The sequence below is a fragment of the Cucurbita pepo genome, unplaced genomic scaffold (assembly GCF_002806865.2).
Source record: "Cucurbita pepo subsp. pepo cultivar mu-cu-16 unplaced genomic scaffold, ASM280686v2 Cp4.1_scaffold000154, whole genome shotgun sequence".
NCBI lineage: Eukaryota > Viridiplantae > Streptophyta > Magnoliopsida > Cucurbitales > Cucurbitaceae > Cucurbita > Cucurbita pepo.
In genome coordinates this window covers 215472-231299 of record NW_019646442.1, presented here as the reverse complement: position 1 = coordinate 231299, position 15828 = coordinate 215472, and the positions used below count along the sequence as shown (strand labels likewise).

The 15828-nt window shown below is 36.3% G+C and overlaps 2 protein-coding genes and 11 non-coding genes across 13 annotated transcripts; 1 reads left to right on the top strand and 12 right to left on the bottom strand.

Annotated features, from left to right (window-relative positions):
* Window positions 1-1387: 1387 nt before the first annotated feature.
* Window positions 1388-1459, bottom strand: TRNAT-CGU. Its single transcript has one exon. It is a non-coding gene; the product is annotated as a tRNA-Thr (tRNA).
* A 125-nt stretch (window positions 1460-1584) lies between these two features.
* On the bottom strand, window positions 1585-1656 carry TRNAT-CGU. The gene has a single exon. It is a non-coding gene; the product is annotated as a tRNA-Thr (tRNA).
* A 90-nt stretch (window positions 1657-1746) lies between these two features.
* Window positions 1747-1818, bottom strand: TRNAT-CGU. The gene has a single exon. It is a non-coding gene; the product is annotated as a tRNA-Thr (tRNA).
* Window positions 1819-1907: 89 nt separating this feature from the next.
* On the bottom strand, window positions 1908-1979 carry TRNAM-CAU. The gene has a single exon. It is a non-coding gene; the product is annotated as a tRNA-Met (tRNA).
* A 213-nt stretch (window positions 1980-2192) lies between these two features.
* TRNAT-CGU lies at window positions 2193-2264 on the bottom strand. The gene has a single exon. It is a non-coding gene; the product is annotated as a tRNA-Thr (tRNA).
* A 90-nt stretch (window positions 2265-2354) lies between these two features.
* TRNAT-CGU lies at window positions 2355-2426 on the bottom strand. Its single transcript has one exon. It is a non-coding gene; the product is annotated as a tRNA-Thr (tRNA).
* Window positions 2427-2525: 99 nt separating this feature from the next.
* On the bottom strand, window positions 2526-2597 carry TRNAT-CGU. The gene has a single exon. It is a non-coding gene; the product is annotated as a tRNA-Thr (tRNA).
* A 98-nt stretch (window positions 2598-2695) lies between these two features.
* Window positions 2696-2767, bottom strand: TRNAT-CGU. The gene has a single exon. It is a non-coding gene; the product is annotated as a tRNA-Thr (tRNA).
* A 94-nt stretch (window positions 2768-2861) lies between these two features.
* On the bottom strand, window positions 2862-2933 carry TRNAT-CGU. Its single transcript has one exon. It is a non-coding gene; the product is annotated as a tRNA-Thr (tRNA).
* A 94-nt stretch (window positions 2934-3027) lies between these two features.
* Window positions 3028-3099, bottom strand: TRNAT-CGU. Its single transcript has one exon. It is a non-coding gene; the product is annotated as a tRNA-Thr (tRNA).
* An 87-nt stretch (window positions 3100-3186) lies between these two features.
* TRNAT-CGU lies at window positions 3187-3258 on the bottom strand. The gene has a single exon. It is a non-coding gene; the product is annotated as a tRNA-Thr (tRNA).
* Window positions 3259-3750: 492 nt separating this feature from the next.
* On the bottom strand, window positions 3751-9133 carry LOC111784115 (tRNA (guanine(9)-N1)-methyltransferase). Its single transcript, XM_023664946.1, has 3 exons — window positions 8680-9133; window positions 5194-5553; window positions 3751-4068 (listed from the first exon to the last, which is right to left on the bottom strand). The coding sequence occupies exons 1-3, from the start codon at window positions 9097-9099 to the stop codon at window positions 3844-3846; spliced, it is 1005 nt and encodes a 334-aa protein (XP_023520714.1). The 5' UTR covers window positions 9100-9133; the 3' UTR covers window positions 3751-3843.
* Window positions 9134-11705: 2572 nt separating this feature from the next.
* On the top strand, window positions 11706-14479 carry LOC111784091 (capsanthin/capsorubin synthase, chromoplastic-like). Its single transcript, XM_023664918.1, has 2 exons — window positions 11706-12260; window positions 13205-14479. The coding sequence occupies exons 1-2, from the start codon at window positions 11808-11810 to the stop codon at window positions 14219-14221; spliced, it is 1470 nt and encodes a 489-aa protein (XP_023520686.1). The 5' UTR covers window positions 11706-11807; the 3' UTR covers window positions 14222-14479.
* The last annotated feature ends 1349 nt before the right edge of the window (window positions 14480-15828 follow it).

Genomic DNA, 15828 nt, shown 5'->3' with positions numbered 1-15828 from the left:
GTTTTCTTCTTCTTCTTTTATTCCATTTATTGAAACTAGTTAAATTTTTTATTAGTATCTTTTAAAGATTTTAAGATAATGTTACTTTTAATAATTTAAAATCAAATAATCATCCATTTTTTCTCGATCAATTGAAGTTTTCAGTTCATTCTCGAGGTGGTTTCTTCATCGAAACACTGTCATCGATTTTAATAGCTATATTTCAGCATATGCAGTGACATATGTAATGATTTCTTTTTCTTTCATTTTCATGGTTACGGATTTTCACTGTCATCGTGTTCGTGAGGGTGTGGGAGCACAGTCTCACAATTCATTTATCGGGTATTCGTTGTTGTTTTTTTTCAATCATTGTGGCATGTAGGGTTCACTGCAAAAGCATTCACCATGAGACCTCGTGCCTTCTTAATTTTTGTCTTAACTCGTTCAAGAGTTTTTCTTACTATTTGGAGTTAGTTTTAGGGTTAATCGAGTGTTCGTAATGTAATTAATGAATATAACATCAATTCTTATATGTTTGGAAGGTTATTGGTAAAATATGACTCTACTAAGGTTGAACCTAAGTTACGGTTAACTACAAGGATCACAGAAAGAGTAGAATTAAACTTATTGGTTAGTGGACTTATCGTTAGACGTTGAAGGCTCGGTTATAGAAATTTCTTGAGACATAAATACAAGTTGAAAAATGTGAGCTTCTATTTCAATTTCTATCCCTACAAAAATTTTCATTTATTTTCGTGCCTAGTCATTTTTTTTTAATCTTTTATATATATTTCAAAAAAAATTAATGAATAATTTCTATTAAAAAAATGTAAAACACTCTAATAAATTTAATAATTTTTTTTATCAGGGAAGGAGGGAAATAAATTAATTATATTTAATTAAAAAAATTATATTTATAATTAATTTTTCAATTTAATTATCGTAATAATTATTTATAATTTTATCAAAATTATTTATTTGATAATAATTATTAATATTGACCCTTTAAGTAAACTCAAAAACTTTAAATTAAAACATACTTTAAAATATAAGGCATATTTTTTTATAAATACGTATTAATGAATAAAAATTAAATCAAAGAAATTTTATATAATTTTATAGTATACTATCTTATTTAATATAATTATTCCACCGTATGCACGTTTGATTTCAAATCTAATTATACTAAATATTTATTAAATTCATTTATTTGAGAATAAACATTAAATTTTATTAAAAAAATACATTTATTTATTTTTACTAAAATTTATGGTATGATTATACTTCTATAGGATTAATATATAAATAAATAGTAAGGATCATTTTAGTATTCTGTATAATTATATTTATATTCTAATTTTTACACAACAAATATGACATCAACTTTCATCGTTTATTAAAAAAAAAAAGCTCCAAGCGAGGATCGAACTCGCGGCCTTTCGCTTACGAAGCGAACGCAATACCACTATGCTATGGAAGCAGCAATTGAAATTAATAATAGTTAACAAATGACTTTTATTTTTTTGTGTCGATAAATGCGTAAAACTGAAATAATTGAAGCGTATGCGCGCACCGGAAAAATTTTGATTAAAGAGTAAACACTAGAGCTCCCAGCGAGGATCGAACTCGAGACCTTTCGCTTACGAAGCGAACGCAATACCGCTATGCTATGGAAGCGGCTGTTGATGTCAATAATAACTACAGCTTCTGTTTTTATTTATTTATTTTTTTGTGTCATAAATTTCGAAAATATTTGATAATGAAAAATGCTCCCAGCGAGGATCGAACTCGCGACCTTTCGCTTACGAAGCGAACGCAATACCACTATGCTATGGAAGCGGCTGTTGATAATAATAATGGCTACCAATTCTCTTTTTATTTCTTTTTATTTTTTTTGTGTAATTTCACAAATATTTGAAAATGGAAAAAAATCCAAGAGAGGATCGAACTCGCGACCTTTCGCTTATGAAGCGAACGCAATACCGCTATGCCATGGAAGCGACTGTTGATGGAAATAATGACTACTTCTTCTGTTTTTATTTATTTATTTTTTTTCTCCCATTAGGGATCGAACTCGCGACATTTCGCTTACGAAGCGAACGCAATACCACTATGCTATGGAAGCGGCTGTGGATATTAATAATGGCTACCAACTCTCTGTTTATTTATTTTTATTTTTTTGTGTAATTTCGCAAATATTTGATAATGAAAAATGCTCCCAGCGAGGATCGAACTCGCGACCTTTCGCTTACGAAGCGAACGCAATACCACTATGCTATGGAAGCGACTGTTGATTTTAATAATGGCTACCAATTCTCTCTTTATTTATTTTTTATTTTTTTTGTGTAATTTCGCAAATATTTGAAAATGGAAAAAGCTCCCAGCGAGGATCGAACTCGCGACCTTTCGCTTACGAAGCGAACGTAATGCCACTATGCTATGGAAGCGCGGCTATTGATATTAAAATAACGACTATGAATTCCCTCTTTATTTATTTGTTCTTTTTTTTTGTGTCATAAATTTCGCAAATATTTGATAAAGGAAGAAGCTCCCAGCGAGGATCGAACTCGCGACCTTTCACTTACGAAGCGAACGCAATACCACTATGCTATGGAAGCGGCTGCTGATATTAATAATTGATACTACTTCTCTCTTTATTTATTTATTTTTTTGTCATAAATTTCTCGGAAAATATTTGATGAAAGAAAAGAGTTCAAGCTCCCAGCGAGGATCGAACTCGCGACCTTTCGCTTACGAAGCGAACGCAATACCACTATGCTATGGAAGCTGCTGTTGATGCTAATATTGGCTATAGTTTATTTCTTTCTTTATTCATTTTTTTTGTGTCATAAATTTCTCGGAAAATATTTGATAAAAGAAAAAGCTCCCAGCGAGGATCGAACTCGCGACCTTTCGCTTACGAAGCGAACGCAATACCACTATGCTATGGAAGCTGCTGTTGATGCTAATATTGGCTATAGTTTATTTCTTTCTTTATTCATTTTTTTTGTGTCATAAATTTCTCGGAAAATATTTGATTAAAGAAAAAGCTCCCAGCGAGGATCGAACTCGCGGCCTTTCGCTTACGAAGCGAACGCAATACCACTATGCTATGGAAGCGACTGTCCATATCAATAATAGCTACAGATTTTCTTTTTATGTATTTATTTTTTTGAAATTTCTCAAATATTTGATTAAAGAAAAAAAAGCTCCCAGCGAGGATCGAACTCGCGACCTTTCGCTTACGAAGCGAACGCAATACCACTATGCTATGGAAGCAGTTATTGACATTTCTCAATTAAGTTTTTATTTCTTGTATATTTGTTTGTTTTTCTAATACTACTAAATCAGTTCAGACACACCCTTAATTAATGTTCTATTTAAAATCGTGAATATGTTATTCTATGCATAAATTAACGTAATATCATTAAGTAATGTTGAAATCAAATTAATAGCTGTAGTTTTTCATTAATATATAAAAGTTCTCCATTTTCTCCCATTCTTCTATTATGCTAAATAATAGGCTTATCTCATAAGTTTTAAGGCAAAAATAATTTTATTAATTAATTTTGAGTTTATTTGAAGTAGAATCAAGAAAAAATAATTATAAACTACCGTCCAATGATCTAAATTGATTCATTTATGAAAGTTGATAGTTTAGAACTAAATTATTGATTTGAAGCTGAACAAAGTTTATGGGCATAAATGCGTTTTTTTTTTTTTTTCGAAAATTTTATTTGTACTGCTTCCTTCTCAATCATAAACTGAAAATGGTAAACAATGAAAAATCAGAATCCTTTTAACTTAGAAATAAGAGTACCAAAAATATAGGTAGGTAGGAAGTCTCACAATTGGTTAAAGCCATTACAAAGTAGTATGGTTACTGGAAGATACTTCATCGCACTTGGTCTTCTTAGTCTCTTGCTCATCATCTCTATCTCCATTTTCTTCCCCATCTACTGCATGGTCACTGTTACATTCAGCTTCACATCTTTTTCTTTGAGGAACGACTTGGAAGAAAGAAGCCTTCCAATCTCTCGTTTCTATGTACTTGAGTAGAATCTCTAGGACTTGATTCACAGTAAGGACCTGGAAATGAAATTGAAAACGTCCAACATATTGTAAGAGAATAATTACTAAATTATACGAGGTCAGTTCGTGATTTTGTAAGTAGGTAATCTCAAAAACCTATGCTTATAGATTTGGTTGGGACTTCTTCATCATTGTGACAGGTTGATGTCTCATCTCCCATTTGGGGAACGGAGCATTTCTTATAAAGGTGGTGTGTATACCTCTCCCTAGCAAATGCGTTTTAAAACTTTGACGGGGAGCCTAGAAGGAAAAATCCAAAAATGATAATATCTGCTAGCGGTGGGCTTAGGCTATTACACTGTGTCCCTCCCTCCCAAAGTCACACACAGGACAATACCTAAAATCATTGCCCTCTATAACATGCCCAACTCCCCATATTTATAACCAAGAGACCACTAAAATACCATCCCACTAATATTCCCAATACATCCCTTGGTAGTACTCTCATTAATTGTTGGTTGGGATCACGAGAGATAAGCCTCTTTACGTCATGTTCCCACATCTTTACCATCTTTGCATCTTGTGTTAAGCGTCCGAGAATCACAACCATGTTCTTTGGAATAGTCAATTTGCTTAGTCTATTCGGATCTGTTTTTGGAGTCATTTACTATATAATTGGCACGTACCCATGATTGTTGTTTTATGATGTCCTTTGACTAGCTAGTTTTATGTTTTTTTCCTATTTCATGGGGTATTTGGTCAAAGAGGAATGGCAAAAGTTTCAAAGATGTTAAAAGATCTTGGGAAGAGATTTGGAATGTTGCTAGATTCAATGTCTCTTTGTGGGCTTCCATCGTTAGGGTTTTTTGTAATGATCAGCTAGGTCTTGTTTTATTTGGTTGGAGTATATGAAGCAGGCTACACTAATATAGGAGGAGAACCAATGTCGAACACGTTCGGAACGCATGACTGACATGAGTATATTCTTTTTCTTATATGCCCATTATATTATTTCATTTTCTCAATAGAAGCTCAATTTCTCATAATAAAAATATAAAAATTAGAAGAAAGTAGGGAGCACACATGTATTCTAAATCTGCCATTTTATAAGTCTAGCATGAAAGAATTTAGTCTATGAAATGCGCGGATAAAAACGATATGCATGTGAAGACCAAAGTATACCTGAGAGCTAGACATCTTCAAGTAACTTCCTATTGGAAGTTTTGCTGTTTGAATTCCCTGTTCTTGTGCTTTCTTCATGGTAATCCCTTTCCATCTGTTGCGATCAACTAACCCACCAATGATATATATTTTCTTTAGATCAAGGTCATCAAGCACAGTTTCTGAATCAGCTGTGAGATAGACCAAATTTTCCTTCTGGTCTTGCAAAGCATCTATGTATGATCTATGTTCCTTCTCAATGATCCATTTGTCAAATCCTGGAAGCCTTTGCAGTTGGGTTTCCATTTCTCCATTACACCCAGTCAACCAGAGATGACCAGGAGAAGGACATCTTCCATTCACTGCATAACAATACATTATCTGCAGGTTTTTACCCAATAAAGATACTCAAAAACCTTGCAGTTTCCAGGAGATTATAGAATCATTCTTGCAAAATTAATCGTGCATTAAAAATCAAAATAAAGAACGACTGCATGAGGATAAAACATGCTCAGTAATTGGTCAGAAGTGTGAATCATTTGTAAATTGAAAAAAAGATACTATTATTTGGCAGGATCCTAACCATAACTTAATGTGAAGAAAATAAACCAGCTTTGGAATGATGTAGAATAGGGATGATGAAGTGTTTCAAAAATGTCTTAGCATGACAATTAACGTAGGAAAAGCTAAGTAATATGTGTCATGCTTTGACAGTTTCTATTTCTGAATCTTGAATTATATATGAGTAAATAAGAGTATCAAAAGATGTGGCATCTTAGTCTAATCTAATTAAATAGAGCTCATCCCAGACATTAGTAGAAGTACCGAGTATTTAGGTGCAATATAAAGTCATTGTCTCCCAACAGGAATCTTGTATAATCATATGATTCAAAGCAAAATTTAAACCTACAAACTAATGATTTTATTAACACGTGGAAAGTTAAATTTTGAAAAGAGCGACTCCTATGATGCACTCCCCTGTTCTTTTTCATTATCTTGTCCCCCCTTTCCAATGGTTCTCTATGGTTTTGAGTTTCAAGAGGGTGGGATTAGTCAAGCATTTGATTGATTTAAGATCGTGGTGGCCAGTAGGTATGGAGAGTGCTATCCAAGGCTTGAATGAGAAAACAATGGTTCTTGTCACTCTCTATCAACCAGGTATCCATATAGTTGTTGAGTTATTGTTCCAAAGCTACCGCTATAGATTCAGTACAATCTAATTCCAAATTATTCTAAGAATTTCGAGTAATGATTATTTTGTTGAGTGGAGAATATATCTGACAGGATGCTTCAGCATGAATTCTTAAAAAACGATGGCAATGGAAAAATACACTCTTGATTCTTGTAGGAGGGGGAGGGAAGGTTGGGAGCCCTTCCATTATATCATAAAGGGTTACCCAAGGAAAGCAGTGTAGACAGCAAGTCCTACAAACCAGGTCATTTGGTTCAATTAGAGGAAGTGAAGGAAAATCACAATACCAATAGAGGGGTACATATCAAAAATCTCACACGTCAATCTCCTTCAGCTGGAAAAATGTGACATTACTAGACCAGGGGATAAGTCGACATCAAGGATGAATAACACCTACCCAAAGATCACGTTTTCAAATCTACAGGTGAGCTTACAAAGAAAAGTTCTTTATGTGAGCAAATTCTGGGTCTTGGAGCGAGAGCGGACTTTGTTTAAAAAAATATATCAAGGATGAGTAATATTCACTCATAAAATTCATTAAATTTTTTTGGAGAATTCAGTTTTGGGGAAAAGAGACTCAAACCTCATTTTCATCATTTGTAAGGCTCGAAGAAAACAAAGGTGAAACAAGGTTAAGAAGTTGTACTAGTGTAAATTATACCTATTGCTTTCTCTTGGTGTAAATTATACCCTCTTCGGCACATAGTTTGCCTTCTTTTGTAATTACATCTTATCAATGACATGAAGAAATTGTTGTTTGTATATATATATAAATTCTAATGTTGGAAATGAAGGATAAGGATCCCATGGTAGAAGCTCAAGCTACTCCTCCTTGTGGGAGATGGATCGAAAGAACAATACTGCCTACATACTAGTCATTAAAATATCCAACTAATTTCTAATATAGATCATTTTTATTGTCTCTTTCTATTGCATTTAATAGATAAGTAGACTCCACTAAACTTTTTTGAGCCACTAAAAATACACCATAATAGAAAGGCAGTAGGGTATCCTACCGTCAGCAGCTGGTGTGTAGGCAAGCCAAGTATTTTTCAAATCAAAATATGCAATATCCCACGTGATAGATGTTACATACACAACTTTCATTCATTGTCAAAATGTGTGGGAAATTTATCCAACACTAAGGAAATTTTGCGGGAGCTTCACTAGGTGGAATGCATATTTAAGGATAAAAGACATTAACCAACTGAAATCATCACTATGTTAAAAGATTGGAGATGAGCATACCAACTTTCAAACCAGGTGAAATCATCACACTACGTTAAAAAATTGGAGATGAGCTATTGCATATAAGTTTCTAAGAAGTAATAGACTAAAAAATCCTCCAAGAGCTTTCGTGTAGTATTGTTGGTATTTATTTCTTAAAGAAAGCTTTCAGGAAATATCACTATGAGCATAACCTTTTCACAAAACCTGGAGATGGAGGCAATGAACTCAATGTTTGTTAGTACGTAGATGATCTTGCTAATACTAGAAATGATGTGATCTTGAAGTATGTATTATTTCCTTGGTATTGAAATATTACAAACAGCCACAGGCCTTTTCTTTTCCTCCCAAATAGTACAAAAAAATCTTTACAGTTTCAAAGGTTTGTTGCAAGAAATTTTAAATGCTTTTCAAACAAAGTACAATCCTATGCATACTCGAACTGAGTCTGGCTTGGAACTAAATCAAGACCGTGAAGGAAAGAAGAAAGAAGGTGAACGACACACTTTATAACCAAATGGTGGGTAGTTTGATGCACTTAACTGCAACACAAGAGATTTAGGGAGAATCCAATGTAGCTGCATCTTTTTTGGATACTCAAAGGATCTTTTGCTACTTGCAAGAAACCAAAAATGATCAATTGTTCTAAAAAAGTGGGAAAGAAAAATAAAGAAAAGGTAGAGGAGCACTTCAAGTCATGCGTTTGTGTTGACTCAGGCGGCATTTGATTGTCTTCCAAGAAACAATCAATCGTCACTTGATCAACTCCTAAAACTAGATTTGAGTCTGCCAACGCTTTCCTTCTCAAACTATTTGGCTTAGATACTACGTTTCAAGCACCTCCCAAATCTATGGTATTCCTAGAACACATTCAATTTCACTTCTTAAGGGACCTCATAGAAGAAGCCCTTCATCTCAAATGTATGGTCTTCTAAGAAACAATCAATTTCATCTCTAAGATGCTCTACATTCCATCTACTAGAAGAAACATTTACCAAACCTCTAAAATATAAGAAAACAATCCAGTATTCGCACCACCACAAATAATAGTTAATCAACCAAATGAAGTGAGTAACAAGAGAACAAACCTGCTGAACAAGACTGTGAATCTCCGAGGGGGTCATGAGGTCAGAAAATTCAAGGTCGATGACAATCTTCTGACCACAATCTTTAGCCCTGTTGAGCCTCTCAATCTTCTTCTCCTTCTCCTCCGACCTCTTCCCCATCCTCTCCTTCCTCAGGCTTTTCCTAGACTCGATCAGCTTGGCTCTCTCCTCCTCCGTAACACTCGCCAGTGTCTCCTCCCATTCCTTCCGTTTGCGCTCAATATCTTTCTTCTTCAGCTCTTTTTCCTGAGCTTTCTTCTCCGCTTTCTTCGCTTCGTAACGCTGTTGTTTCAGTAGCTTCTTCCTTGCATTCTTCGAGAGGGGGGGCTCTGGAGGATTGCAGCCGGAAGGGGAACAAGGAGGATCCATTTTGGCGCTCTGGTCCTCTTCTATGGCCTCCATTTTTGGTTTCCAAGTACTCAGTACACTAGGTTAACTGTAACTTTGCCTCAAATGTTGAAGAAAAGACGGGTTATTGTAAAAATGACTCTCTTTATGTGAAATTACGTTTTTACCCTTATTATCATACAAATTGATATTTAACTCAAAAAAACAATAAATTTTTATTGTTTGGGAGTTATTTTGTTGATTTTTATTTTTTATTTTTTATTTTTTATTAATCAGTGTGATTTAGGTTTTGAGTGGTAAGGATTTAAAATTTAAAAAAAATATTTGAATCCCGATCAATTTCAGTAAGTTTCGATGAATTTCGACCAAAATTTCAGCCAAAACTCATGAATTGTAGTTGAAATTTTTGAATTATTGATCGAGATTTTAGAGTTATTCATGTTTTTTCAAAAATCATTAAATAAACTTTATTATTGAGTTATGGGACATAACGAGACTCCGAATGTTTTCTAAAAACCTTTATTGTTTTTTTTTTTAATTATTTAAAACTTGTATTCATCGACGATACATTATATTAGTAACTAAAATCTCATAAAATTCGAATATCAAATATTTATTAGTCACAACGCATCATAAATGTCAAATATTCTCAATATTCATCAAAAATAAGGTAAGGTTAGATTGATTTATAACCCTATTTTTAGGTTGGTTAGATTGGACCAAATAAAAAATGTTAACTCGCGAATCGGCTAGAATTTTTCAATTTTTAAAAAATTCAATCTAACCCAAATCATAATAAATGTAACCCAACTCAACCCAACTTTTATAGCTTGGTTGGATGATATGAGTTAATCAGATTATCGGATCATACAAATAGCTCTTAGAAGTTTGTGCATATAACTTAGAAGTCGATAAGGATAAACAACCGAGCTATTAACAATAAAAACCAACCTTATAACAGCTTCTGTTGAGTCTGTTTGTTATTTATAGCTTAGTCGATTATACATAGTAAAATGATATAAGGTAAATTGTCATAAATTGTAAATAGATAGTTATATATAGTAGATGGTTATATCTAGTAAATCTATAGTAAGTTGAACCATATATATCTCAAACCTTTGAAAATGTACTTTTTATATTCTATATATTCTCTCTTAGTATACATATTTGAAGTCATCGATACAAATCATTTAGCCAAAGTTATCTTTCCATTTTCTCTTCCTTTGGGTTCATCTAAAACCCTTTAGTCAGTGTTCTCCTTGCATTTTCTCTATCATGTTATTTGTGTTCATTTAGATCGATTGTGTGCATTGTTGAGCGATCCTAACACTTTCCACAGTTAACTACTCTATCTAACTCTTAACCTATATTTACTATCGTTGTTGGTTAAGTAACCCTAGTTAGCAAAACTCTGGTTAGTAAAACAACTAGAGTTAAGAATTTGAAAAGGAAATTTGGTAGACAAGTGCTCAACTAAATCCATCAAGTGCCTTAAATGTGCAATTTGTTCATGTTCTTGCTACCACTATTATGTGCCTAGATTCAACAATAGTACATGCATACAAAAATAATAAGACATCGAGATATAAATGTTATACTAAAAAAAGAAATGACAAAAATTAATGATTTCATCTATATACTTAGAATATTAAACACTTCGTATTTTATCTAAAAATATGATATGAACCACGACCAAGGAATTTTCATACCTCAAGGTCCAATTACAAGGACGAGAGTTAAGGAGCTACAATAAACCTTATACAGTTATATTCAAGCAATGGTGAGCTCATCAAAGGAAATTCTAGAAGACGTTGGAGACTTATCAAAATTAAACTTCAAAAAAGAGATGAATTAAATGAACTTTAAGTTGCATTTAATAAACTTGACTAAATTTAGGAAACTAGTCCAAGGATGATTAATAAGCACATTTTATTAATTGCATTATTTAATTATAGTTTAACTATTTGTTTGTCTAGTTTTAAATATAGGAGGTAAGGTTATATTGTAATCCAATAGATTACCATATTTCACCCTTAACTAGCCATTTTAATATGGAGGTTATGTGTATTTCTCCGTTACTATTTTAATATGGAGGTTATGTATCACATAGGTTAAGTTTGTAAATGCTATATAAAACTTTTTTTTCTCTGATTAGACATCAAATTTTGGAATTAAGAATAGAATTTCTATTTTAGGCTAAATTTTTTTCTTTGCAAATCCTGTTTAGAACTTGCATGCTAGAGTAATTCAAGTGATATTGATCAAACCTAGTTTAAAAACGAGCTTTTTTTTTATCAAACCTAGTTTAAAAACGAGTTTTTTTTACTCTTGATATTGATCATCAAAGTAATCCGCTCTATACTTTAGCCCTTGGGTTGATTTCCATATCAAAATACCACTTCAAAAAAATTAAAAAAGGTTCTTACCCTAATTTTTTTAGGTATTTTTTTTACCCTTAGCTCTTATAATTAGTACCATATTTAAAATAATACCCATGAAAAATTTTAAAATAGCATTATTATCCTTAACTTTTATTTAAAAAAATTAAAAAAATATATATTTACTGTTAATAGAGATAAAAATTATCTTTTAACTTTTTTTTAGTTTAAAATTTTCATTATATATTTTAAGGTTAAAAAAAAAAACACACTATACGAAAGGGGATCTTTTCCGTTGTGCCACTTCTGGATTCCACTTTGTCTACAAATTTCCGCCATTATAATACCCTGAAAAGCTTCCCAAAGCTTCCAAATTCCATTTCAATGGCGATTTCCCAAGCCCTTCTTTCACCATTCTCCCTTCCCCACATACCCTCTTCCCCAATTCACTCGCCATTCAGAACCCACTTCCAACCCCACTGCACCCTCCGCAAATTCGGCAACTTTCTTGACCTTAAACCCGAGTCCAAACCCCAGCCCCTCAAGTTCGATCTTCCCCTGTTTCATCCCTACTCCGATCGCCCCCGCCGCTTTGATGTGGTGGTCGTTGGCGCCGGCCCCGCCGGCCTCCGCCTCGCTGAGCAGCTCTCCGCCTACGGAATCAAGGTCTGCTGCGTTGACCCGTCCCCGCTTTCTCCTTGGCCCAATAACTACGGCGTTTGGGTGGATGAGTTTCAGGCTTTGGGTTTCCAGGATTGCTTCCACAAGACTTGGCCCATGGCTTCCGTGCATTTAAATGACGAGAATGTCAAGTTTCTGGACCGCCCCTACGCTCAGGTGCTTACCCTTCAACCCGATGATTTAAGCTTAATATTCTCGACTTACTTTGGGTATAAGCTCTCGTAACTTTGATTTGAGCTTCCTTCCGATGACCATTTCTTAAATTGGCCGATATAGGACCCCCTCCCAACAATCATCTCTTCAAACAAAGTACATTACAGAGTGGAGCCCTCGAACAACCTTCCCTAAATCAAGGCTCGACTCTTTCTCTAGAGTCCTCAAACAAATTACACCCTTTGTTGAGCCTCCCCTGAAGCCTATGGAGCTCTCGAATAGCCTCCCCTTAATCGAAACTTGACTCCTTTTCTGGAGTCCTCGAACAAAAGGCATAGGGAGCCTTCGAACAGTCTCCTCTTAATCGAGGCTCAACTCCTCCTTTCGAGTCCTCAAGGCTCGACTTCTTCTTTAGAGTCCTCGAACAAAGTACACCCTTTGTTGAGCCTCCCCTGAGGCTTATGGAACCCTCGAATAGCCTCCCCTTAATCGAGGCTCGACTCTTTCTCTGGAGTCCTTGAACAAAAGGCCTATGGAGCCCTCGAACAACTTCCCTTTAACCAAGGCTCAACTCCTCTTTTCGAGTCCTCGAGGCTCGACTACTTCTCTAGAGTCCTTGAACAAAGTACTCCCTTTGTTGAGGCTCCCCTGAGGCCTATAGAGCCCTCAAATAGCATTTTCTTAATCGAGGCTCGACTTCTTCTCTAGAGTCTTCGAACAAAGTACACCCTTTATTCGAGATTTGAGAATTCTATTGACATGGCTAAAAGAGCATGTCTTAGATACCATATTAGAAATCACAACCCTTCATATGGTATAATATTAGCTCTCGTAACTTTGGTTTGAGTTCTCCAAAATGCTTCCTACCCATGTAAATGTAATCTTTACTCATTCCCTAAATTATCCTCCCCAACATATACCCTTTTATTCATTGGTTTTCAACGCAGGTCAGCAGGAAGAAACTTAAGATGAAATTAATGGAGGAATGCGCAACAAAAGGAGTAAAGTTCCATAAGGCCAAAGTGTGGGAAATTAAGCATCAAGAATTCGAATCATCAGTGGCTTGCGACGATGGAACTGAAATCAAAGCAAATTTGGTGATCGACGCAAGTGGGTTCGCAAGCAGATTCACAGAGTATTCAAATTCGAAGCCAAGAAACTGCGGCTTTCAAATCGCCCATGGGATTCTAGCGGAAGTCGAACAGCACCCATTCGATCTAAACAAGATGGTTCTAATGGATTGGAGAGACACCCATTTAGGGAACGAGCCATACCTGAGACAAGACAACAAAAAATCCCCAACATTCCTCTACGCAATGCCATTCGATTCCAATCTAATCTTCCTGGAAGAGACCTCCCTCGTCGGCCGCCCAGCGCTGCCGTACGCGGTGGTGAAGAGGAGGATGGCAGCCAGACTGCGGCACTTAGGGATAAAGGTGAAGAGAATCTTAGAAGAGGAGAAGTGCGTGATTCCGATGGGGGGTTCTCTACCGAAGATGCCTCAGGCGGTGGTGGCGGCAGGTGGGGTTGCAGGGATGGTGCATCCGGCAAGTGGGTACTCGGTGGTTTTGGGAATGGCAGCGGCGCCAGGGGTTGCGAGAAGGGCAGCGGAGGGGCTAGGCAGCGGCGGGAGGATGATCAGAGGGAGGGCGCTGCAGGGGAGGGTTTGGGAGGGGGTGTGGCCGGCGGAGAGGAGACGTGCGAGGGAGTTTTATTGCTTTGGGATGGAGACGTTGGTGCGGCTTGATTTGGAAGGGTTGAGGAGGTTTTTTGATGCGTTTTTTGATTTGGAAGGGTTTTATTGGGAGGGCTTTTTGTCTTCAAGGTTGTCTATTAGGGAGTTGGGTATGTTGGGATTGTCACTCTTTGGACATGCCTCTCCTATGTCTAAGCTTGATATTCTTACTAAATGCCCTCTTCCTCTTGCTAAAATGATGGCTAATCTTGCCCTCCAAGCTTTGTGATCAATGAATATGTCACCATCTTTCGTCAAATTGTTTTCGAGAACCTTTAGAATTAGTCTCCTCTGTGGATCCCGACCTAAAAACGAGAAGCTGCTGTGTGAGTATCTTAGTCGTGGGTGCACGAGAGGGCGATGACGAAACAAAAATTGAATGCACTGATTTGTCTTCCTTCATGTCGTAGTCTTAGCTTTTCGATGGGTCTTGCATTAGATACATACAACATTCTTTCTGCATTGGCTCTTATTCATTTTTATTTGCAACATTCTTTCTGCATTGGCTCTTATTCATTTTTATTTGGAATGTTCATTTGACTCGTCTGACTAATCTAGAGTACCCAACCAAAACCACAAAAAGTTTGGTTGGATTATAAATATATATTCTGGTTAAGTTAAGTTTTGATAAAATTGAAAATTCGTTTTTCCAACCACATCCTACTTTTAAAAACATTAGAAATATTTAATGTGTAACACCCCAGATCCACTGCTAGCCGATATTGTCCTATTTGGGCCTTTTCGGGCTTCCCCACAATGATTTAAAATGCGTTTGCTAGGGGAAGGTTAAAAAGGTGTTTTGTTCAATATATGACATCACAATCTACCCCACTTCAAGGACGCTGGGAAGGTTTACACACTTATATAAAGGGTGTTTTGTTCTCCTCCCCAACCAATGTGGGATACCACAATCCACCCCACTTCGAGGACGTTGGGAAGGTTTCCACACCTTTATAAAGGGTGTTTTGTTCTCCTCCCCAACCAATGTGGGACTGTTTTGTTCAATGTGGGACATCACAATCTACCCCACTTCGAGGACGTTGGGAAGGTTTCCACACCCTTATAAAGGGTGTCTTGTTCTCCTCCCCAACCAATGTGGGACATCACAATCCACCCTCTTTCGTGACCCACCGTCCTCACTGGCACTCGTTCCTTTCTCCAATCAATGTGGGACCGCCACCAAATCCACCCCTCTTTGGGGTGCAGTGTCCTTACTGGCACACCGCCTTGTGTCTACCACCCTTCGGGGAACAGCGAGAAGGCTGACACATCGTCCGATTTCTGGCTCACCACCCTTCGGGGAACAACGAGAAGGCTGACACATCGTCCGATTTCTGGCTCTGATACCATTTGTAATGCCCCCAAATCCACAGCTAGCAGATATTATTCTCTGTGGGTTTTCCCTTTTGGGCTTCCCGGTTTCCACACCCTTATAAGGGTGTTTTGTTCTCCTCCCCCACCAATGTGGGACACCCAGATCCACAAGTTTTCCCTTTTGGGCTTCCCCTTAAGGCTTTAAAACCCAGATCCACAGGTTTTCCCTTTTGGGCTTCCCCTTAAGGCTTTAAAACGCATATGCTAGGAGAAGATTTCCACACCCTTATAAGCCCTTATAAGGGTGTTTTGTTCTCCTCCCCACCAATGTGGGACACCGAGATCCACAGGTTTCCCCTTTTGGGCTTCCCCTTAAGGCTTTAAAAGAAGGTTTTCACACCCTTATAAAGTGTTTTGTTCTCCTCCCCACCAATGTGGGACATCACACAATAATTTGTAATCAATGCTAGTGTTAGGTTGTCACATGTAAATATTTGATATTTGAACTTCATGGAATTTTAA

Excerpts from the sequence above, each read along its gene's own strand:
- LOC111784091 (XM_023664918.1), top strand. The coding sequence starts at position 11,808 with ATGGCGATTTCCCAAGCCCTTCTTTCACCATTCTCCCTTCCCCACATA. Across the intron at positions 12,261-13,204 it reads TGGACCGCCCCTACGCTCAG|GTCAGCAGGAAGAAACTTAA; the intron begins GTGCTTACCCTT and ends TTTTCAACGCAG.
- LOC111784115 (XM_023664946.1), bottom strand. The coding sequence starts at position 9,099 with ATGGAGGCCATAGAAGAGGACCAGAGCGCCAAAATGGATCCTCCTTGT. Across the intron at positions 5,554-8,679 it reads TTCACAGTCTTGTTCAGCAG|ATAATGTATTGTTATGCAGT; the intron begins GTTTGTTCTCTT and ends AAAAACCTGCAG. Across the intron at positions 4,069-5,193 it reads TGAAGATGTCTAGCTCTCAG|GTCCTTACTGTGAATCAAGT; the intron begins GTATACTTTGGT and ends TTTCATTTCCAG.